General features: G+C 37.3%; 2 protein-coding genes across 13 annotated transcripts in view; one reads left to right on the top strand and one right to left on the bottom strand.

The window, feature by feature from the left end:
* The window catches only part of LOC109886927 (cyclin-dependent kinase-like 5), a 78,661-nt gene extending 64,253 nt beyond the window's left edge, over positions 1-14,408 (bottom strand). For 6 of the 11 annotated variants that reach the window (XM_031813440.1, XM_031813447.1, XM_031813444.1 and 3 more), the window contains exons 1-2: positions 10,382-10,653; positions 1,888-1,922 (exon numbers count right to left, since the gene is read on the bottom strand). In XM_031813440.1, coding sequence (XP_031669300.1) covers positions 1,888-1,922; positions 10,382-10,445 — 99 coding nt within the window. In that variant the 5' untranslated portion in view covers positions 10,446-10,653. Of the gene's footprint in view, positions 1-1,887; positions 1,923-10,381; positions 10,817-14,237 lie in introns of those variants that run through there. The other 5 variants (XM_031813443.1, XM_031813442.1, XM_031813451.1 and 2 more) reach the window with 5 other exon arrangements.
* Positions 14,409-15,235: 827 nt separating this feature from the next.
* LOC109878220 (sex comb on midleg-like protein 2) overlaps positions 15,236-24,512 on the top strand; it is a 64,511-nt gene continuing 55,234 nt past the window's right edge. For both annotated transcript variants that reach the window (XM_031813382.1, XM_031813381.1), the window contains exon 1: positions 15,236-15,336. The gene's annotated coding sequence lies outside the window, so the exon portion shown is untranslated. The remainder of the gene's footprint in view (positions 15,337-24,512) is intronic.

Genomic DNA, 24,512 nt, shown 5'->3' with positions numbered 1-24,512 from the left:
GGACTGAGTCTATCATATAAAAGAGTGACTCATCTTTGCCAGAACAATAGTCTACCTGGTGATTTTATTGATCATGGTCATAGATCAGATAGGCCCAGTTTGGGTTGCTTCTGGCTAGATGTCTAAATATAGCTGTAACATCGCACTGTCTTCAATATTACAGAACGAAGATGCCTAATTGTGAGGAAGAACAGCAAGCAGGCTGCCATTCAAAGTGGTGCAGACAGAATATGCTTTCCATCTGATCCTGCAACCTCCACTACAAGTAGGCTGAATGATTTAGCTACCTCTGGACTCTAGAGAAGTGACATGATATATCCCTAGTTGATTCTGCTCTAGACTCTAGAGAAGTGACATGATATCTCCCTAGTTGATTCTGCTCTAGACTCTAGAGAAGTGACATGATATATCCCTAGTTGATTCTGCTCTAGACTCTAGAGAAGTGACATGATATCTCCCTAGTTGATTCTGCTCTAGACTCTAGAGAAGTGACATGATATATCCCTAGTTGATTCTGCTCTAGACTCTAGAGAAGTGACATGATATACATGATACAGCCCTAGTTGATATTTGCTGCTAACATGAATGACTTTCAGCCCCAAATGCAGGTACAGGATGCAGTTTGTTTCTGTAGCCCGTCTTGCATTTTGAAAATGCATCACCTATTAAGTCTGTAATGACAGGCTACATTTGCGCAGCGATTGTAGTTGATTCACATGTTTCCACACGTGCATGTGTGTGCGCGCATGTTCACATGTTTCCACACGTGCATGTGTGTGCGCGCATGTTCACATGTTTCCACACGTGCATGTGTGTGCGCGCGGGGTCGCAAGTTTTGTACCACACCATTTTGGGGGTTGCGGGTCAAAAAGTTTGCAAACCACTGGGACACATGATAGTGGCAACAAGTAGGATTGGATATAGTCATGGTAGGCTACAGATGTAGGATTTCAATTTGAGCCAGTTTGCTACATCAGGAATATAAACCTGCAGCAACAGGAAATTATCTGGATTAAAATTCATTTACATTTTTGTAGGGGTTGATACATTTTTTTTGTAAGGGAAAATCAAGTCTGACATTTAAAAGTGGAAATTACAAACTTCAGAAGCCTTTTTTAAACCTCAATTACACTATAAGTTTTACATTCCCAGGACAGTAATCCTGCAACAGGGTGATCAAATGAAGGCATGTTCTATTTGGACAGGAATAGTGTGGTTTGTTGTTGATAAGGGCAGAATTGATTCCAGTTGTAAATAGTTTATGTGAATACTTTACTCCTCAGATGGCACTTCTTTCCCCTCTTATAATAATAATAACAATTATAATAATAATAACAATTATAATAATAATACAAATTGCCCCAGCTTCAAACAGCTGAAAATACTATATTTTTAGTTATGGAAAAGATATTTCACAGCGCTTTAGATGGTACAATGATTCTCTAAACTATAATTGCTTGTTTTGTCACATAAACTGAAATTAGGCAAACAATTCGAATTTTAGCAACCAGGAAAGCAGGTTTCAGCATATTGCACCTTTAAGGATGAAGAGAACCTGTTATGAGCATGTATACCTTAAGGATGAAGAGAACCTGTTATAAGCATGTATACCTTAAGGATGAAGAGAACCTGTTATAAGCATGTATACCTTAAGGCTGAAGAGAACCTGGTATAAGCATGTATACCTTAAGGATGAAGAGAACCTGTTATAAGCATTTATACCTTAAGGCTGAAGAGAACCTGTTATAAGCATGTATACCTTAAGGATGAAGAGAACCTGTTATAAGCATGTATACCTTAAGGATGAAGAGTAAAATGTTACTGTGCATTTCACATAAGACTTCCTGAAGAATCAACTGTGTGACACTGATGCCGTCATGGTCTTACCTTGTGCCTGCACTTCAGAACCACTCCATAGGCTCCTGGAGAGAGAAGAGAGGAGAACGCTTAGCAACAGGGATTTATCCAAACATCACTTATATTTGTATTAATGGTTCGGCTAAAAGAAGTTGTGAAATCCTACTATAAAGAGTTGATATTCTCTAAACAAGGTATAGATGAGAGAACTGGAGCTCATCTTCACTATGTTCTGTAGTCATTCAAGGGTGAAGAAACAGTCTTGGGAGATGTCATGCACCTCAGCTCATGCCCACTTTATGCTCATCCATATTTCAAAGATGAACCCTTCATTTGGCTTTCTGGCTTTGTTTTTATATATATACAGAGTGGTGCCGTGGTCCAAGTAGCTGTGCCACTAGAGATCCTGGTTCGAGCCCAGGCTCTGTCACAGCCGTCTGCGACCGGGAGACCCATGGGGAGGCACACAATTGGCCCAGCGTCGTCCGGGTTAGAGGAGAGTTTGGTCGGCAGGGATGTCCTTGTCCCATCACGCTCTAGCGACTCCTGTGGCCGGGCGCAGTGCACGCTGACATGGTCGCCAGGTGCAGGGTGTTTCCTCCAACACATTGGTGTGGCTGGCTTGTCAAGAAGCAGTGCTTCTCCCCAATTTTGTGATATGCAATTGGTAGTTACAGTCTTGTCTCATCGCTGCAACTCCCGTACTGACTCGGGAGAGGCGAAGGTCGAGGGCTGTGCGTCCTCCAAAACACAACGCAACCAAGCCGCACTTGGATATTCAGTTTATAGTCAGTTTATAGTCCGTTTATAGTCAGTTTATAATCAGTTTATAGTAAGTTTATAGTCAGTTTATAGTCAGTTTATAGTCAGTTTATAGTCAGTGGATATTCAGTTTATAGTCAGTTTATAGTCAGTTTATAGTCCGTTTATAGTCCGTTTATAGTCAGTTTATAGTTAGTTTATAGTCAGTTGTTAGTTGGTGGATAGTCAGTCTATAGTCAGTGAATAGCTAGTTTATAGTCAGTGAATAGCTAGTTTATAGTCAGTGAATAGTCTGTGGATAACTATTGGGTAGTCAGGCGATAGTTGGTAAATAGTAAATACATAGCCAGTAGATAGTTATTGAATAGTCATTACATAGTCAGTAGATAGTTATTGAATAGTCATCACATAGCCAGTAGATAGTCTGTGAATAGTCATCACATAGTCAGTAGATAGTTATTGAATAGTCATCACTAGTCAGTGAATAGTCATCACATAGCCAGTAGATAGTTATTGAATAGTCATCACATAGTCAGAAGTTAGTTATTGAATAGTCATCACATAGCCAGTAGATAGTCTGTGAATAGTCATCACATAGCCAGTAGATAGTTATTGAATAGTCATCACATAGTCAGTAGATAGTTATTGAATAGTCATCACTAGTCAGTGAATAGTCATTACTAGTCAGTAGATAGTTATTGAATAGTCATCACATAGTCAGTAGATAGTTATTGAATAGTCATCACTAGTCAGTGAATAGTCATCACATAGTCAGTAGATAGTTATTGAATAGTCATCACTAGTCAGTGAATAGTCATCACATAGCCAGTAGATAGTTATTGAATAGTCATCACATAGTCAGTAGATAGTTATTGAATAGTCATCACTAGTCAGTGAATAGTCATCACTAGTCTGTGAATAGTCATCACATAGCCAGTAGATAGTTATTGAATAGTCATCACATAGCCAGTAGATAGTCTGTGAATAGTCATCACATAGTCAGTAGATAGTCTGTGAATAGTCATCACATAGTCAGTAGATAGTTATTGAATAGTCATCACATAGCCAGTAGATAGTTATTGAATAGTCATCACATAGCCAGTAGACAGTCTGTGAATAGTCATCACATAGCCAGTAGATAGTTATTGAATAGTCATCACATAGTCAGTAGATAGTTATTGAATAGTCATCACATAGCCAGTAGATAGTCTGTGAATAGTCATCACATAGTCAGTAGATAGTCTGTGAATAGTCATCACATAGCCAGTAGATAGTCTGTGAATAGTCATCACATAGTCAGTAGATAGTCTGTGAATAGTCATCACATAGTCAGTAGATAGTCTGTGAATAGTCATCACATAGCCAGTAGATAGTCTGTGAATAGTCATCACATAGCCAGTAGATAGTTATTGAATAGTCATCACATAGTCAGTAGATAGTTATTGAATAGTCATCACTAGTCAGTGAATAGTCATCACTAGTCAGTAGATAGTTATTGAATAGTCATCACATAGTCAGTAGATAGTTATTGAATAGTCATCACTAGTCAGTGAATAGTCATCACATAGTCAGTAGATAGTTATTGAATAGTCATCACTAGTCAGTGAATAGTCATCACATAGTCAGTAGATAGTTATTGAATAGTCATCACATAGTCAGTAGATAGTTATTGAATAGTCATCACTAGTCAGTGAATAGTCATCACTAGTCTGTGAATAGTCATCACATAGCCAGTAGATAGTTATTGAATAGTCATCACATAGCCAGTAGATAGTTATTGAATAGTCATCACATAGCCAGTAGATAGTTATTGAATAGTCATCACATAGCCAGTAGATAGTCTGTGAATAGTCATCACATAGTCAGTAGATAGTCTGTGAATAGTCATCACATAGTCAGTAGATAGTTATTGAATAGTCATCACATAGTCAGTAGATAGTCTGTGAATAGTCATCACATAGCCAGTAGATAGTTATTGAATAGTCATCACATAGCCAGTAGACAGTCTGTGAATAGTCATCACATAGCCAGTAGATAGTTATTGAATAGTCATCACATAGTCAGTAGATAGTTATTGAATAGTCATCACATAGCCAGTAGATAGTCTGTGAATAGTCATCACATAGTCAGTAGATAGTCTGTGAATAGTCATCACATAGCCAGTAGATAGTCTGTGAATAGTCATCACATAGTCAGTAGATAGTCTGTGAATAGTCATCACATAGCCAGTAGATAGTCTGTGAATAGTCATCACATAGTCAGTAGATAGTTATTGAATAGTCATCACATAGTCAGTAGATAGTCTGTGAATAGTCATCACATAGTCAGTAGATAGTCTGTGAATAGTCATCACATAGCCAGTAGATAGTTATTGAATAGTCATCACATAGCCAGTAGATAGTTATTGAATAGTCATCACATAGCCAGTAGATAGTTATTGAATAGTCATCACATAGCCAGTAGATAGTCTGTGAATAGTCATCACATAGTCAGTAGATAGTCTGTGAATAGTCATCACATAGTCAGTAGATAGTTATTGAATAGTCATCACATAGTCAGTAGATAGTCTGTGAATAGTCATCACATAGCCAGTAGATAGTTATTGAATAGTCATCACATAGCCAGTAGACAGTCTGTGAATAGTCATCACATAGCCAGTAGATAGTTATTGAATAGTCATCACATAGTCAGTAGATAGTTATTGAATAGTCATCACATAGCCAGTAGATAGTCTGTGAATAGTCATCACATAGTCAGTAGATAGTCTGTGAATAGTCATCACATAGCCAGTAGATAGTCTGTGAATAGTCATCACATAGTCAGTAGATAGTCTGTGAATAGTCATCACATAGCCAGTAGATAGTCTGTGAATAGTCATCACATAGTCAGTAGATAGTTATTGAATAGTCATCACATAGTCAGTAGATAGTCTGTGAATAGTCATCACATAGCCAGTAGATAGTTATTGAATAGTCATTACATAGTCAGTAGATAGTTATTGAATAGTCATCACATAGACAGTAGATAGTCTGTGAATAGTCATCACATAGCCAGTAGATAGTCTGTGAATAGTCATCACATAGACAGTAGATAGTCTGTGAATAGTCATCACATAGTCAGTAGATAGTCTGTGAATAGTCATCACATAGTCAGTAGATAGTCTGTGAATAGTCATCACATAGCCAGTAGATAGTCTGTGAATAGTCATCACATAGACAGTAGATAGTCTGTGAATAGTCATCACATAGCCAGTAGATAGTTATTGAATAGTCATCACTAGTCAGTGAATAGTCATCACATAGTCAGTAGATAGTTATTGAATAGTCATCACTAGGTCAGTAGATAGTTATTGAATAGTCATCACTAGTCAGTGAATAGTCATCACATAGTCAGTAGATAGTTATTGAATAGTCATCACTAGTCAGTGAATAGTCATCACATAGTCAGTAGATAGTTATTGAATAGTCATCACATAGTCAGTAGATAGTTATTGAATAGTCATCACTAGTCAGTGAATAGTCATCACTAGTCTGTGAATAGTCATCACATAGCCAGTAGATAGTTATTGAATAGTCATCACATAGCCAGTAGATAGTTATTGAATAGTCATCACATAGCCAGTAGATAGTTATTGAATAGTCATCACATAGCCAGTAGATAGTTATTGAATAGTCATCACATAGCCAGTAGATAGTCTGTGAATAGTCATCACATAGTCAGTAGATAGTCTGTGAATAGTCATCACATAGTCAGTAGATAGTTATTGAATAGTCATCACATAGTCAGTAGATAGTCTGTGAATAGTCATCACATAGCCAGTAGATAGTTATTGAATAGTCATCACATAGCCAGTAGACAGTCTGTGAATAGTCATCACATAGCCAGTAGATAGTTATTGAATAGTCATCACATAGTCAGTAGATAGTTATTGAATAGTCATCACATAGCCAGTAGATAGTCTGTGAATAGTCATCACATAGTCAGTAGATAGTCTGTGAATAGTCATCACATAGCCAGTAGATAGTCTGTGAATAGTCATCACATAGTCAGTAGATAGTCTGTGAATAGTCATCACATAGCCAGTAGATAGTCTGTGAATAGTCATCACATAGTCAGTAGATAGTTATTGAATAGTCATCACATAGTCAGTAGATAGTCTGTGAATAGTCATCACATAGTCAGTAGATAGTCTGTGAATAGTCATCACATAGCCAGTAGATAGTTATTGAATAGTCATTACATAGTCAGTAGATAGTTATTGAATAGTCATCACATAGACAGTAGATAGTCTGTGAATAGTCATCACATAGCCAGTAGATAGTCTGTGAATAGTCATCACATAGACAGTAGATAGTCTGTGAATAGTCATCACATAGTCAGTAGATAGTCTGTGAATAGTCATCACATAGTCAGTAGATAGTCTGTGAATAGTCATCACATAGCCAGTAGATAGTCTGTGAATAGTCATCACATAGACAGTAGATAGTCTGTGAATAGTCATCACATAGCCAGTAGATAGTTATTGAATAGTCATCACTAGTCAGTGAATAGTCATCACATAGTCAGTAGATAGTTATTGAATAGTCATCACTAGTCAGTGAATAGTCATCACATAGCCAGTAGATAGTTATTGAATAGTCATCACATAGTCAGTAGATAGTTACTGAATAGTCATCACATAGCCAGTAGATAGTCTGTGAATAGTCATCACATAGTCAGTAGATAGTTATTGAATAGTCATCACATAGTCAGTAGATAGTTATTGAATAGTCATCACTAGTCAGTGAATAGTCATCACTAGTCTGTGAATAGTCATCACATAGCCAGTAGATAGTTATTGAATAGTCATCACATAGCCAGTAGATAGTTATTGAATAGTCATCACATAGCCAGTAGATAGTCTGTGAATAGTCAACACATAGTCAGTAGATAGTCTGTGAATAGTCATCACATAGTCAGTAGATAGTTATTGAATAGTCATCACATAGTCAGTAGATAGTCTGTGAATAGTCATCACATAGCCAGTAGATAGTTATTGAATAGTCATCACATAGTCAGTAGATAGTTATTGAATAGTCATCACTAGTCAGTGAATAGTCATCACTAGTCTGTGAATAGTCATCACATAGCCAGTAGATAGTTATTGAATAGTCATCACATAGCCAGTAGATAGTTATTGAATAGTCATCACATAGCCAGTAGATAGTCTGTGAATAGTCAACACATAGTCAGTAGATAGTCTGTGAATAGTCATCACATAGTCAGTAGATAGTTATTGAATAGTCATCACATAGTCAGTAGATAGTCTGTGAATAGTCATCACATAGCCAGTAGATAGTTATTGAATAGTCATCACATAGCCAGTAGACAGTCTGTGAATAGTCATCACATAGCCAGTAGATAGTTATTGAATAGTCATCACATAGTCAGTAGATAGTTATTGAATAGTCATCACATAGCCAGTAGATAGTCTGTGAATAGTCATCACATAGTCAGTAGATAGTCTGTGAATAGTCATCACATAGCCAGTAGATAGTTATTGAATAGTCATCACATAGTCAGTAGATAGTTATTGAATAGTCATCACATAGCCAGTAGATAGTCTGTGAATAGTCATCACATAGTCAGTAGATAGTCTGTGAATAGTCATCACATAGCCAGTAGATAGTTATTGAATAGTCATCACATAGTCAGTAGATAGTTATTGAATAGTCATCACATAGCCAGTAGATAGTCTGTGAATAGTCATCACATAGTCAGTAGATAGTCTGTGAATAGTCATCACATAGTCAGTAGATAGTCTGTGAATAGTCATCACATAGTCAGTAGATAGTCTGTGAATAGTCATTACATAGTCAGTAGATAGTCTGTGAATAGTCATCACATAGTCAGTAGATAGTCTGTGAATAGTCATTACATAGTCAGTAGATAGTCTGTGAATAGTCATCACATAGACAGTAGATAGTCTGTGAATAGTCATCACATAGCCAGTAGATAGTTATTGAATAGTCATCACATAGACAGTAGATAGTCTGTGAATAGTCATCACATAGACAGTAGATAGTCTGTGAATAGTCATCACAGATAGTCAGTGAATTTCAATCTACTACTGAAAAATTTACTTCTCTATTATCTTCAGAACTACATGTCAGATATATATATATATATATTTTTTTTAACCTTTATTTTACTAGGCAAGTCAGTAAAGAACAAATTCTTATTTTCAATGACGGCCTAGAAACAGTGGGTTAACTGCCTGTTCAGGGGCAGAACGACAGATTTATACCTTGTCAGCTCGGGGGGTTTGAACTTGCAACCTTCCGGGTACTAGTCCAACGCTCTAACCACTAGGCTATCCTGCCAATCAACTATTAATAAATGACTCTACGAAATGCAGAATGAACCCGGTTCATCGCACTTGAAATCTAACTTACTAACTTCCTGATATGAAGTTCCTGTCCGTGTCACTCAGTCAAGAGTGTCTTGACAGGAGAAGAAAAGCTCTTCCATGATATGTTCTATACCTGGTGGTCCCTCCCCTCCATTGTTGCATCACTTCCTGATATGAAGTTCCTGTCCGTGTCACTCAGTCAAGAGTGTCTTGACGGGAGAAGAAAAGCTCTTCCATTATATGTTCTATACCTGGTGGTCCCTCCCCTCCATTGTTGCATCACTTCCTGATATGAAGTTCCTGTCCGTGTCACTCAGTCAAGAGTGTCTTGACGGGAGAAGAAAAGCTCTTCCATTATATGTTCTATACCTGGTGGTCCCTCCCCTCCATTGTTGCATCACTTCCTGAATTGAGGAGAGTTGTAAACTGAATTGCGCTTAACCCTCTGGGTGATGGGTGACAAGTAATCTGTGTGATGAGGATCCTTCCGTCAACAAATGGCATGGGAATGAAATGACTCATCTGATCTAGCGTTAAATTGTATTAGTGGAGGGACCAGTGAAGGAACCATGGGCCAGGGAAGTAGCCGGTCATTATATCCCAGCTCGGAGTATCTCTCCCTGGCCTGAGAGAGGCTTACCACTCCCTCGCCCTGTAGCCCTGGGATATCAGCCTCAGCCCTTCAGCCAGTCAACCACATATACAGGAGAATTCAGGGGCTAAAGAGCTACTGAATAAGATGATTGCACACTCTTCCTCCATCTATGTCATTTATTCACATATTAAGTGAATTTTGACATGACATGACAGTTAGATTAGTTAGATGAAAGTAAAAGTGCGTAGCTCAAGAGATGAAGACATTATTTCCAAATCTCCATTTATGAATCTGAAAGGGAATGGATGAAGAGCCAGTCGTGCAAATGGAAAAGGTCAACGAGTGTGATGTTGTCAGTTTGGCGGTGGTTTCTGGAAGGGTTTCACGGGCACAGCAGCTACAAGGCCTAGCCAGAGGACACATGGAGAGGTGGAGACAGTTTTAGCCCACATTAGACCCTCCGGTTAAGTGGCGACTGTTCAGAACTGGGAACACGATGAGCACTTTAGAATAATAATTTATCTCTAGTTCTGCAAACAGTGTTTTTTGGACACAGTACTGAGAACTCCTTTACGTTAACCGTTGATCGTTGTAAACGTTTTCAGTCACAGCCATAAGTAACATAGTGATAACACGGTCAGAGAGGGTTTTGGCTTTCAGCTTCGACCATCACACCAACATCACTAAAAACAACCCACAAATAAACACACTAGTGTAAAACAGTAGTGTTCCCTTTGACAGTGTAATGCAGTAGTTGTAAATAAGGATCAACTTACCTTCACCTACAATGCCAAGGACTTCAAATTTATTCATCACATCACCGATGTCAGTGGTCTTCATGAAGAGGAAACCAGCTGAGAGGAGCAGGAAGGTCTTAGAGAAGAGAGAACTCCAGGCCAGACTGAGACCAGAGTTTTACCACGCAACACAGAGGAGAGTCCTGGAGGAGTCTCCTCATCTTCTCTCGCTCTCTCTTTGACTCTCTCTTTCTCTCTCTCTCACACACACACACTCTCTCTCTCTCTGCCTCTCTCTCTCTCTGTCTCTCTCGCTCTCTGCCTCTCTCTCTCTGTCTCTCTCTCTCTCTCTCTCTCTCGCTTTTCACTCACTCTCACTCTTTCACTTTCTCTCACAAATCTCTCTCTTCCTCAAACATTATTGATCTTGCAGTCTCTCTGTCTCTCACACCCCACACCCCCACACACTCTCACCTGAAAAAAACAGAGGGAAAATAGGGAAAGTGTGAAGGTCACACAGTGCAGATCAGCTGGAGGTCCCAGCTAACTTCATGCCTTTCTGCTGCCTGTGTGACAGCTAGAGACACACACACACACGCACACACACACACACACACAGTCTTGCGCAGTTAACCTTGTGGGGACATACAATTCACTCCCATTCAAAATTCTATTTTCCTTAACCCCTAACACTAAACCTAAACACTAAACCCCCTAGAAATAGGATTTGACCTTGTGGGGACTAACAAAATGTCCCCAGTTGGTCCAATTTTTGTTTATTTACTATTCTAGTAGGGGACTTCTGGTCCCCACAAGTATAGTTAAATATGTCCACACATATACACACACACACAAACACACACAAACACACACGTCACATGTCATCACACGTCAAATCACATCACGTACAGATGGTAGTCAGTAGATACAGCACAGCAACATTTCATTGGGCTCTATAACTCTTATATGAGCAAGAAACAACTTCCCTCCCTCCCTCCCTCCCTCCCTCCCTCCCTCCCTCCCTCCCTCCCTCCCTCCCTCCCTCCCTCCCTCCCTCCCTCCCTCCCTCCCTCCCTCCCTCCCTCCCACCCTCCCTCCCTCCCACCCTCCCTCCCTCCCTCCCTCCCCTAAAGGAAGACATTACAGAAACAGAATCCATCAGGGATGGAGAAACGCGACCTTCTAAATGGCAAAGTGGAAACGATCGATATGACATATGTACAGGATAAAACCCTAACGTAGATGTCATGCAGTCATTAGGTAGGACTGTGAAGGACTGGGACTGTGAAAGACTGGGACTGTGAAAGACATAGGACCATGAAAGACTGGGACACTGCCGAACTGGGTCCTACAACAACCTCGTTTTGGAGAGTATGTGTGGAGAATCACAGACACTGCCGAACTGGGTCCTACAACAACCTCGTTTTGGAGAGTATGTGTGGGGAATCCAGACACTGCCGAACTGGGTCCTACAACAACCTCGTTTTGGAGAGTATGTGTGGAGAATCACAGACACTGCCGAACTGGGTCCTACAACAACCTCGTTTTGGAGAGTATGTGTGGAGAATCACAGACACTGCCGAACTGGGTCCTACAACAACCTCGTTTTGGAGAGTATGTGTGGAGAATCACAGACACTGCCGAACTGGGTCCTACAACAACCTCGTTTTGGAGAGTATGTGTGGAGAATCACAGACACTGCCGAACTGGGTCCTACAACAACCTCGTTTTGGAGAGTATGTGTGGAGAATCACAGACACTGCCGAACTGGGTCCTACAACAACCTCGTTTTGGAGAGTATGTGTGGAGAATCACAGACACTGCCGAACTGGGTCCTACAACAACCTCGTTTTGGAGAGTATGTGTGGAGAATCACAGACACTGCCGAACTGGGTCCTACAACAACCTCGTTTTGGAGAGTATGTGTGGAGAATCACAGACACTGCCGAACTGGGTCCTACAACAACCTCGTTTTGGAGAGTATGTGTGGGGAATCACAGACACTGCCGAACTGGGTCCTACAACAACCTCGTTTTGGAGAGTATGTGTGGGGAATCACAGTCAAAATAAGGAATGAAATGAATGCTGCAAATATCATTACAAAAAGGACGTGGATAATCAGTGCATATTTCCAAATGTTGGTGATCCCTGGACCGCTTGGCTGGCAATATGTTACAGGTGAAGTCTTCCACTACAGTAGCCTTGGTAATAACTGCACAGGCAGTGTCCTCCACATCATGTGTGGCAGACAAATACCCTGGAATCAACTCCCATAGGCAGGACTTCCACATAGTTAAGAAGGAACACGAGTCTAAAAACAGCAGCTGACCCTTTTCCTTAGAGGTATGTTCTGCACTTAGGAAAACGCCCGCACAGAAAACACATAACAAATGTAGAACTGTAGTTTAAAATACTCTGCACATTGTTGGCTTATGGAATGTACTGTTCTGTGCTAACTAACTGCAGTTATTATTTCATTAAATCATTAAATGAGGAAATGGCAATAGATTAGTATAACTAACCCAAAATAGACCACAGCCTGTCCTTCCAATGGGGGCTAATCAATTATAATGGGTAGAACAAGCAAGGAGGTGGGCAGAGCCAATCAGGAGCTAGCAAGACCCTATTTGAGCGTTCTAGCATGTATTTGCATATTTCTGTTAGGGAACGCCTACTCTGTGCAATAACTAAATTCTCCCTTCGCACTCTGTCTAAACAACTATTCATTTATTTACTTTGGCAAAGGGTCAAATCTGTCTAAAACTTAGTCCACTCTGTTCACAATAGATTCTAGTTTTGGGAACAGAAAATTGCATTGAGATCAAATGTTTCATCGATGAGAAAATGTGCAGAACGTGGCCAAAATCTTCTCCCACTGCCGGCCACTGGGCTTCCTGTCACTGCCATATTTGGAGGTGAGTGGAAACGCCAACCGGATGCTTCAGATGTATACATCTGGTGAAACATCATTGTTCTATCTGTGGACTAACCTAGAAAACAGAGGCAGTGGTTCCCAAAAGCTCAACATCTACAACTGTTACATTGTAGGAAATACCCCAGACTAGTTCTGGCAACAGGCAAATGAACAGATACAAACTAGTCCCTGCTGCTATTCTGGGGTTGCTACATCCCACAGGTTCAGAACTTGAAATGATGAATGATGGATTGTATGTATGTGTGTATGTGTGTGTGTGTGTGTGTGTGTGTGTGTGTGTGTGTGTGTGTGTGTGTGTGTGTGTGTGTGTGTGTGTGTGTGTGTGTGTGTGTGTGTGTGTGTGTGTGTGTGTGTGTGTGTGCGCGTTGGTGTGACAGAGTGAGAGAGAGCGAAAGAGAGACAGTGAGACACATAGAGAGAGAGTGAGAGAGAGAGTGAGAGAGTGAGAGAGAGAGAGAGAGAGAGAGAGAGAGAAAGAGAGAGAGAAAGAGAAAGAGAGAGAGAGAGATGATGTGCGATGAAACTGCGTCTCTAAATCGCAGTGACGCTAAAGCAAAGCAAAACAGCATTCCTATAGCCTGCTCTGTCAGCCTCCCACTCCTGCATCACCATGTAATGTAGGCAGCCTATGTAGGCTATGCCATGTATCGATCACGATGTCTAGCAACACACGGCTTTACCAAAACCTGATTCCATTCTCATGACAAATGAGATGTTATGTCTGTGATATAACAGAATGACAGAAGGAAATCTGTATAATAAGCTCGTATAATTGTCATCAGGTTGACTGTAAGCTATGTCTGCCTGTGCAGTCTATGGAAAAAAAACTCGATCTGCACTGACTGAATAACACCATGTCCATGAAAATGATGATGTGGTGTGATGGTGGAGACAGAACAGAACAACAGCATACTAAACGGGGGAAACAAACATTTAACGGTTAAACGATCCAATACTCACTCAGTCAGATCTTTGAAACGGATAAAACGATTCCACCTGCATCATCCTTTAACGAAGTGTCGGATGCAGCGAGCCTCAACGGTAACTAATATTAACCTGCACGGTGTTCTATACTCAGCCTACTGCTGGTTAAAGCTGCAACGGCATCCTTCTGACTGGCGTCAGTTTAGACCAATAGAAAGGCGAAAAGGGTCATTCCACCTACACCCTGTTTTTCTTAACCTATGAGGGTAGAGTAAGTGTAAAACATTGTCCAAAAGGCGGGATTTTATTTAGGTTCGAGCTGTCTCTCTAGTGACGGTCTGTCCTGCTTTGACAGTGCTGAAAGTCTTAGAGCCATGCAGGCTATTTGATCCTATTCTATTCTATTATTTAACTTAGCCTAGTTATTTACGGTTCATAATGCTATGTTATGATGGTTTCTTCTGTCACATAATTCGTTTAAATGCAAGTAAAAGTGAAACCAGGAAATAATTGAATATTAAAACCAACTCTAAATTATTTGTCTGTAATTATTTCAATGCTCATTCTATGGAAATGAGCTAACAAAGCCCAAAACCTTCTGAAACCATTAGGCTACCTGTGGCATCTCCTTCTATTCTATTCATAATTCATGCTAATGAGGCAAGTAAAAGATGCTATGAGTTTCTATCTATTCGTTGTTCGTTTTATAATAAACTCTGTGACAAAATAGTAGACTCTCACTCTCACCCTTTCTAACTCTCACTCTCTCTCTCTCTCGGCCAATATAGATCCTTTGCCATAGCATATGTTTTTCATAGCATTTTCCTATATATTTTGTACATATTTTTATTCAGATTCAATTCATTTATATTCCTTCTACTATGCAAAAAAGTACCACTAGTCTATTGTAGTTTCGTTTCCTTATAAATATATTTAGTAAATATGGTTAATTTCACAGAAAAATATATTCTGTATTTTATAGAATCTATGAATAAATTCCCCTTATTATAAAACCTACAGTGGAAAACATAAATTGCAGCTTGCTGTTGGACATGCGCGTGGTGTAGAACACGGAATATGGCGGCCTGCATCTGATGGCAAATGAAGGATCTGACGCGAATACCTTCTCGAAACTGTGAGTACTACATTGTTTGTATTTCATGATAACTTCCAGATATAGTTTATGGAATTTTCGCTCTCCTCTAGGCCTACTCGTTTATGTAGGCTATGTACAAACACTGAGAGAGCAGAGATTAAACGTAAACAATGAGTACTACGCCATGAGCTCGGTGTGTATTTTTCATGGCACATTTTGGCTCTTGTAACATATTCCCTGGACTCTACTGCTGCACAGTGGGCGCTATTGGTGTTTACGATGGTCAATTTCTTTCAGAGAAAGAGATCATAATAATAATAATAATTATTATGGAGATATGATCGAGGCACATGCTCCATTTCTAAATCGTAGTATTAGTTCCTAGCTGACATCATTGACAGGAACAGAGAGAATGATGAAAAAGGGAAAAGGAAACGCATCACACGCCGATGTTTTATTTATTCAATTGATTGCCAACACACGTTAGTATGTTTTTATTTATACTTTATTGTTTTATTTACACTAGGCTTGCCGTATTCCCCCAAAAACTTATTTGCACAGGGTTGTCTTTGAAAAACAATGAGTCAATCAATAGGCTTTTCTTTATCTAAGAGAATGCTTAACAGTTGTCTATCTATGTCCCCATTTTTGCAATATATATTAATAAATTAAATAAGTATTAACGAAAGATAAACTAAGGGCATATTTTTCAAATTTCTAAACTGCTGTGAGCCTCTTCGGTTAACGCCCACTTCTGAGGAGTGCAGCTTCTCGATGTGGACACGCCCCCAACATTCGTTTTACTCGGACACCATTCATCTCATGTCATGTTATACAATGTATCAAATAGAGATTTTATGGTGTAACAGCAAGGGTTCTTAAAGAGTAGGTAACAAACGTAACCACATGTAACATAAGGATTTGCGTTAGTATACACATGAAAAATTCCAATGCAAAGTTACACCTATTTTTGGGAGTTATTACATAAAACAGATCAGAATTTCCAAAGAATGCCGAAGTCGTGTCGGGAAAGGTTTTTCCAGGGTGTGATGTAATATGGAAGACCCTGCAAGCCAACCTATTCCCTAAAATGTAAACCCCTAAAGGAATAACTTCAAATGTTTAAATTCAAATTAAACCAAATCGTTGGCACTCATGATTACTGGCTTCATTTACTTTCAGCCAACTTACAAGCAAATACTTTATGAATTTATTTTTTTACAAATAAACTTGCAAGGTTGCTAGCCAACTAACCTAACATTAGCCCTAATGGCCTGCTAAGGTTAGCCTTATTAGCCTGCTAACATTAGCCCTAATGGCCTGCTAAGGTTAGCCTTATTAGCCTGCTAACATTAGCCCTAATGGCCTGCTAAGGTTAGCCTTATTAGCCTGCTAACATTAGCCCTAATGGCCTGCTAAGGTTAGCCTTATTAGCCTGCTAACATTAGCCCTAATGGCCTGCTAAGGTTAGCCTTATTAGCCTGCTAACATTAGCCCTAATGGCCTGCTAAGGTTAGCCTTATTAGCCTGCTAACATTAGCCCTACTAGCCTGCTAAGGTTAGCCTTATTAGCCTGCTAACATTAGCCCTAATGGCCTGCTAAGGTTAGCCTTATTAGCCTGCTAACATTAGCCCTACTAGCCTGCTAATGTTAGCCCTACCAGCCAGTAGCTATCAACACCTAGCTTACAGCTACATTAAAGTAAACCAAAGTCTTGGAAATATATAACACCATACAACCAGTTATCAATGAATGTTAGCTATATGCAGTTATCATAGCCAGCAAGCTAACCAGCCAGCTACATTTAGCTTATTAGCCAACAATCACGGTTATGGTCGGCAAGCTAGAGCTCTCCTACTGGAGACCAGCTAGAACACAACTAACACGTAACTGCATATGAAAAGCAAAGAGAACGCAGAGACTTACATATTGATAGTTGGAGGCCCATCCGATGCAAACTCTTTTAAAAGAGTGCAGGCTGAGTTAGCTACCGAAGAGAGGAGAGACGGGCGCTTCATCGAGCCGAAATCCAAAATAGATTTCAGATGTCCGTCAACTAGCCCGCTGGCACTAATCCAAGGTTGGAAAAGTTGCAAAACTCCCATAGCCTACTTCACAGAGAACATGCCAAAAAGTTGAAAAAACTAAAAGGAGAACAGACAAGGTATTACAGCAAGCAGGTATGAGTTTCTCTGTCGTTTGGACCCCACGGCAAGAAGGCACCGGTGCCCGCTTGCTAAAAGTTTCCCACCTAGATAACACAGCCACAGTTGTGGAAAAGTACCCAATTGTCATACTTGAGTAAAAGTAAAAATACCTTAATAGAAAATGACTCAAGTGAAAGTCACCCAGTAAAATACTACTTGAGTGAAAGTCTAAAAGTATTTGGTTTTAAGTATCAAAATTAAAAGTATAAATAATTTCAAATTCCTTATATTAAGCAAACTAGACGGCACTATTTCTTGGTTTATTTTATTTTAAATTTACGAATAGCCAGGGGCACACTCCAACACTCTGACATCATTTACAAACAAAGCATGTGTGTTTAGTGAGAGTCTGCCAGATCAGAGGCAGTAGAGATGACCAGGGATGTTCTCTTGATAAGTGCATGAATTGGACCATTGTCCTGTCTTGCTAATCATTAAAAATGTAACGAATACTTTTGGGTGTCAGGGAAAATGTACGGAGTAAAAAGTACAATATTTTCTTTAGGAATGTAGTGAAGTAAAAGTTATCAAAAATATAAATAGTAAAGTACAGATAGCCCAAAAAAGTACTTAAGCAGTACTTAATTATTTTTTACTTAAGTACATTACACCACTGCACAGCCACAAAGTCAGTGAATAGCATGAGGTGTGACTAACCTTAGCCGGCTTGGGCTGAATTCGCTAGCATAGAGTAGATCCTCCATATGACGTTGAGGAATTGTGGGTAGTTTCGAAGTTATCCGGAAATAAGTTGATAAATATGTAATAACCCAAAAACATGACTATGTTTGTACTGATAGGAAACCAGATCGGAACTACAACTACGTTACTAAGTCTTTGGCCGTGGTGTTTGTACTGATAGGTAACCAGATCGGAACTACAACTACGTTACTAAGTCTTTGGCCGTGGCGTTTGTACTGATAGGTAACCAGATCGGAACTACAACTACGTTACTAAGTCTTTGGCCGTGGTGTTTGTACTGATAGGTAACCAGATCGGAACTACAACTACGTTACTAAGTCTTTGGCCGTGGCGTTTGTACTGATAGGTAACCAGATCGGAACTACAACTACGTTACTAAGTCTTTGGCCGTGGTGTTTGTACTGATAGGAAACCAGATCGGAACTACAACTACGTTACTAAGTCTTTGGCCGTGGTGTTTGTACTGATAGGTAACCAGATCGGAACTACAACTACGTTACTAAGTCTTTGGCCGTGGTGTTTGTACTGATAGGTAACCAGATCGGAACTACAACTACGTTACTAAGTCTTTGGCCGTGGTGTTTGTACTGATAGGTAACCAGATCGGAACTACAACTACGTTACTAAGTCTTTGGCCGTGCTGTGTTCTTACCGTGGTGAGTAACAACTAATGCTTGCTGCCCTTTTAAACTTTTTCAGTCCTCCTGTGACCCAAATCGTCCTCCAACAACCCAAACTATTAATACATAGTGTGTAATTTAAATTGTACCTTTATTTAACCAGGCAAGTCAGTTAAGAACAAATTCTTATTTTCAATGACGGCCTAGGAACAGTTAACCTATGACAGATTTGTACCTTGTCAGCTCAGGGGTTTGAACTTGCAACCTTCCGGTTACTAGTCCAATGCTCTCTAGGCTACCCTGCCACCCCACTAATAGATAATAATAGATATACAGTGGAAGTATTCAGCCCTTGGCATTTATCCTATTTTGTTGCCTGGAATTTGTTACAACCTGGAATTAAAATAGATTTTTGAAACATTTGATTAAAACAACATTGTAGATTCAATTTTTATTTATTTATTGTGAAATATTCACCCCCCCCCCAACGTCAATTATTTGTAGAGACACCTTTTGCAGCAATTACAGCTGCAAGTCCCTTGAGGTATGTCTCTATACGCTTGGCACATCTAACCACTGGGATTGTTGCCTATTCTTCAAGACAAAACTGCTCCAGCTCCTTCAAGTTTAATGGGTTCCGCTGGTATACAGCAATATTTAAGTCATACCACAGATTCTCAATTGGATTGAGGTCTGGGCTTTGACTAGGCCATTCCAAGACATTAAAATATTTCCCCCTAAACCATTCGAGTGTTGCTTTAGCAGGATGCTTAGGTTCATTGTCCTGCTGGAAGGTGAACCTCCATCCCAGTCTCAAATCTCTGGAAGACTGAAATAGGTTTCTCTCAACAATTTCCCTTTATTTAGCACCATCCATCATTCCTTCAATTCTGACCAGTTGACCAGGTAATTGGTTGCACCAGATCTTATTTAGGGGCTTCATAGCAAAGAGGGTGAATACATATGGACCCACCAAAGAGGGTGAATACATATGCACGCACCACTTCATTTTTTTACATTTTTTTAAACAAACCATTTTTAAAAAATTACTTCAACAATTTGGACTATTTCCTTCCTTACAACAACAATAGAATAATAATCCCTTAGTGGTGTTTGTCATATTATTAATCTTCTAAATGAAAGAAGTGTATATCAGTACTGTACTGTTTATGATGGACTACTGGTATAGCCATCCCTTTATATATTATAACCTTTTAATATGATGTTATTAAAGTATCACTATTATTTAATATGATGTTATTAAAGTGTCACTTATTTAGTATGGTATTATTATTTAGTATGGTATTATTATTTAGTATGGTATTATTTAGTATGGTATTATTATTGTCAGTATTATTTAGTATGGTATTATTATTTAGTATGGTATTATTATTTAGTATGGTATTATTATTGTCAGTATTATTTAGTATGGTATTATTATTGTCAGTATTATTTAGTATGGTATTATTATTGTCAGTATTATTTAGTATGGTATTATTATTGTCAGTATTATTTAGTATGGTATTATTATTGTCAGTATTATTTAGTATGGTATTATTATTGTCAGTATTATTTAGTATGGTATTATTATTTAGTATGGTATTATTATTTAGTATGGTATTATTATTTATTATGGTATTATTATTGTCAGTATTATTTAGTATGGTATTATTATTGTCAGTATTATTTGGTATGGTATTATTATTGTCAGTATTTTTTTAATATGGTATTATTATTGTCAGTATTATTGTCAGTATTATTAGGTATGGTATTATTATTGTCAGTATTATTTAGTATGGTATTATTATTGTCAGTATTATTTAGTATGGTATTATTTGGTATGGTATTATTATTGTCAGTATTTTTTTAATATGGTATTATTATTGTCAGTAGTATTATTGTCAGTATTATTAGGTATGGTATTATTATTATTGTCAGTATTATTTAGTATGGTATTATTATTTACTATGGTATTATTATTGTCAGTATTATTTCGTATGGTATTATTATTATTGTCAGTATTATTTAGTATGGTATTATTATTTACTATGGTATTATTATTGTCAGTATTATTTCGTATGGTATTATTATTATTGTCAGTATTATTTAGTATGGTATTATTATTTACTATGGTATTATTATTGTCAGTATTATTTCGTATGGTATTATTATTATTGTCAGTATTATTTAGTATGGTATTATTATTTACTATGGTATTATTATTGTCCGTATTATTTAGTATGGTATTATTATTTACTATGGTATTATTATTGTCAGTATTATTTCGTATGGTATTATTAATGTCAGTATTATTAGTATGGTATTATTATTTAATATGATGTTATTAAAGTGTCACTTATTTAGTATGGTATTATTATTTAGTATGGTATTATTATTTAGTATGGTATTATTTAGTATGGTATTATTATTTAGTATGGTATTATTATTTAGTATGGTATTATTAATGTCAGTATTATTAGTATGGTATTATTATTTAGTATGGTATTATTATTTAGTATGGTATTATTATTGTCAGTATTATTTGGTATGGTATTATTATTTAGTATGGTATTATTATTTAGTATGGTATTATTATTTATTATGGTATTATTATTGTCAGTATTATTTAGTATGGTATTATTATTGTCAGTATTATTTGGTATGGTATTATTATTGTCAGTATTTTTTTAATATGGTATTATTATTGTCAGTATTATTAGGTATGGTATTATTATTGTCAGTATTATTTAGTATGGTATTATTATTGTCAGTATTATTTGGTATGGTATTATTATTGTCAGTATTTTTTTAATATGGTATTATTATTGTCAGTAGTATTATTGTCAGTATTATTAGGTATGGTATTATTATTATTGTCAGTATTATTTAGTATGGTATTATTATTTACTATGGTATTATTATTGTCAGTATTATTTCTTATGGTATTATTATTATTGTCAGTATTATTTAGTATGGTATTATTATTTACTATGGTATTATTATTGTCAGTATTATTTCGTATGGTATTATTATTATTGTCAGTATTATTTAGTATGGTATTATTATTTACTATGGTATTATTATTGTCCGTATTATTTAGTATGGTATTATTATTATTTAGTATGGTATTATTTAGTATGGTATTACTAATGTCAGTATTATTCAGTATGGTATTATTATTGAGCATGGTATTATTTAGTATGGTATTATTATTGTCAGTATTATTTTGTATGGTATTACTAATGTCAGTATTATTCAGTATGGTATTATTATTGAGCATGGTATTATTTAGTATGGTATTATTAATTTCAGTATTATTTCATATGGTATTATTATTGTCAGTAGGATTTAGTATGGTATTATTATTTACTATGGTATTATTATTTACTATGGTATTATTAATTTCAGTATTATTAGTATGGTATTATTATTATTTAGTATTATTTCGTATGGTATTATTATTTAGTATGGTATTATTATTGTCAGTATTATTTAGTATGGTATTATTATTGTCAGTATTATTTAGTATGGTATTATTATTTAGTATGGTATTATTATTGTCAGTATTATTTAGTATGGTATTATTATTGTCAGTATTATTTAGTATGGTATTATTATTTAGTATGGTATTATTATTTAGTATGGTATTATTATTGTCAGTATTATTTAGTATGGTATTATTATTTAGTATGGTATTATTATTTAGTATGGTATTATTATTTAGTATGGTATTATTATTGTCAGTATTATTTAGTATGGTATTATTATTTAGTATGGTATTATTATTTAGTATGGTATTATTATTTAGTATGGTATTATTATTTAGTATGGTATTATTATTTAGTATGGTATTATTATTTAGTATGGTATTATTATTTAGTATGGTATTATTATTTAGTATGGTATTATTATTTAGTATGGTATTATTATTGTGGTCCCCCCCCAAGCTAAGGAACAGTGTCAGATGCTCTCTCTGACCCTCCATAATGCATGGACATTACACACAGATATTACTATATATATTATTTTGGTTTAGGAACAGGTTGTCGGTGCTCCTCCTGGGCATTTCCATTTTAAAAAGGACCCATGAGCGCCAACACGTGAAGTTCATAGTAGCATGTCAAATGAAAGCTAAGAGTCTATATATATTTTTATTTATTTATTTTAATTAAGGCATATATACATTCTTCAACCATTTTCCATCCTATAAATGTGTAATAATCAAAGGCTTTGATTTCTGGTCAAACAGATGGAAAAAGGTCTTAGAAAACATCTATCAGGAAAAGTCCAAAGAAGTATCAGAAATACATCAAAACAGTCATGTTGAAGTAAAGACCCCTGCCAACTAATATCAACACCTAGATTTAGTTTTGGAGACTTGCCTTCTGTACATTTAAGAAACATTGCCTTGTGTCCTTCCCTCTGGGCACAGATGTTAGTTCAACATCTAGTTTTGATTTACATTTGGTTGAGTTGTCAACTAACATGAATTCAACTAAAAATGTAGGTTCAAAGTTGGGTAAAAAAAACAAAATGGTGGTAACTTTTTGCAGATCTAATCAGTTTTCCACGCTGATTCAATGTCATCACTTAATTATAACATTTTTTTTAAATGACATGGGAACAATGTTGAGGAAACCAACTTTTGCCCAGTGGGTTCTAATTCTGTTACCAAAAACCCACATTTTTAAGATAAAAGTTCACAACGGAATTACCAAAAAATCTGTAACGGAATTACTGCAATTGAATTGGCTACAATGGTAAATCCTAGTAGTCACTAACCAGTTGGGACACCTGCTAATGTCATTCCTTCCTCTGGCGTGGAATTACCAAAAAAATCTGTAACGGAATTACTGCAATTGAATTGGCTACAATGGTAAATCCTAGTAGTCACTAACCAGTTGGGACACCTGCTAATGTCATTCCTTCCTCTGGCGTACTGTTGTTAAGCTCATTACTCTCTTCTGCCATCTGGTGGTCAAAGCAAGACAGTGAAGACCAAGATAACATTTCTCGCTCTCTCTCCAGTTAATTCCATCTCTCCTTACTGATACCTACCTACTAGGGCTGGGAATTGCCAGGGACCTTACCAAAATTCTGTTAACAGATGTAAATCCACTTCACCTACTGTAGTTCAACAACCAACTTTTTAAAATTGTTTTACTCAAGTTGTGATGTCATAGGCATAGCTGACACCCCATTCTTTCTGCAGACATCTTTGAATCTTAATTCAGAGCAGATATTTAAGAGTTTTGGAAAACATGGTCGCATAAAAAAACTGAGGGAGATTTTACCATAAGTCTGTTTCATTTTAAAGTGAAAAGTTGGAGTCAAAGTGTAATTCCGTTATTGTGGAATTGCCCTCCTCTAGTAATAAGGAAACAGGCCTAACTAAAACACTACCACTTCCTCTCCTGTTGTAAAGTGGGGACATCTCCACTCCTTTCTGTCCTGGGGGCGTGGCCCTCCTGAATGGAACGTGGCCTCGACCAGTGAGCAGACACACATCGTCTGTCTGTTAATGAGAGGTTCTGGAATCCTTTTCATGTTAGAGTTCTTGACTCCCCCAGACATTCTCCCCCAGATGTACATGGCTTAATGGCCTTTTACGGAGGCTAGGAATCTTTATGGCTGGGGCAAGCTCAATGAGATCCACATCTAAGAAGGGGAGGGAGGAAGGGAGCG

Source organism: Oncorhynchus kisutch, unplaced genomic scaffold, assembly GCF_002021735.2.
Source record: "Oncorhynchus kisutch isolate 150728-3 unplaced genomic scaffold, Okis_V2 Okis05a-Okis16b_hom, whole genome shotgun sequence".
NCBI lineage: Eukaryota > Metazoa > Chordata > Actinopteri > Salmoniformes > Salmonidae > Oncorhynchus > Oncorhynchus kisutch.
This window is presented reverse-complemented; position numbering and strand designations above follow the sequence as displayed.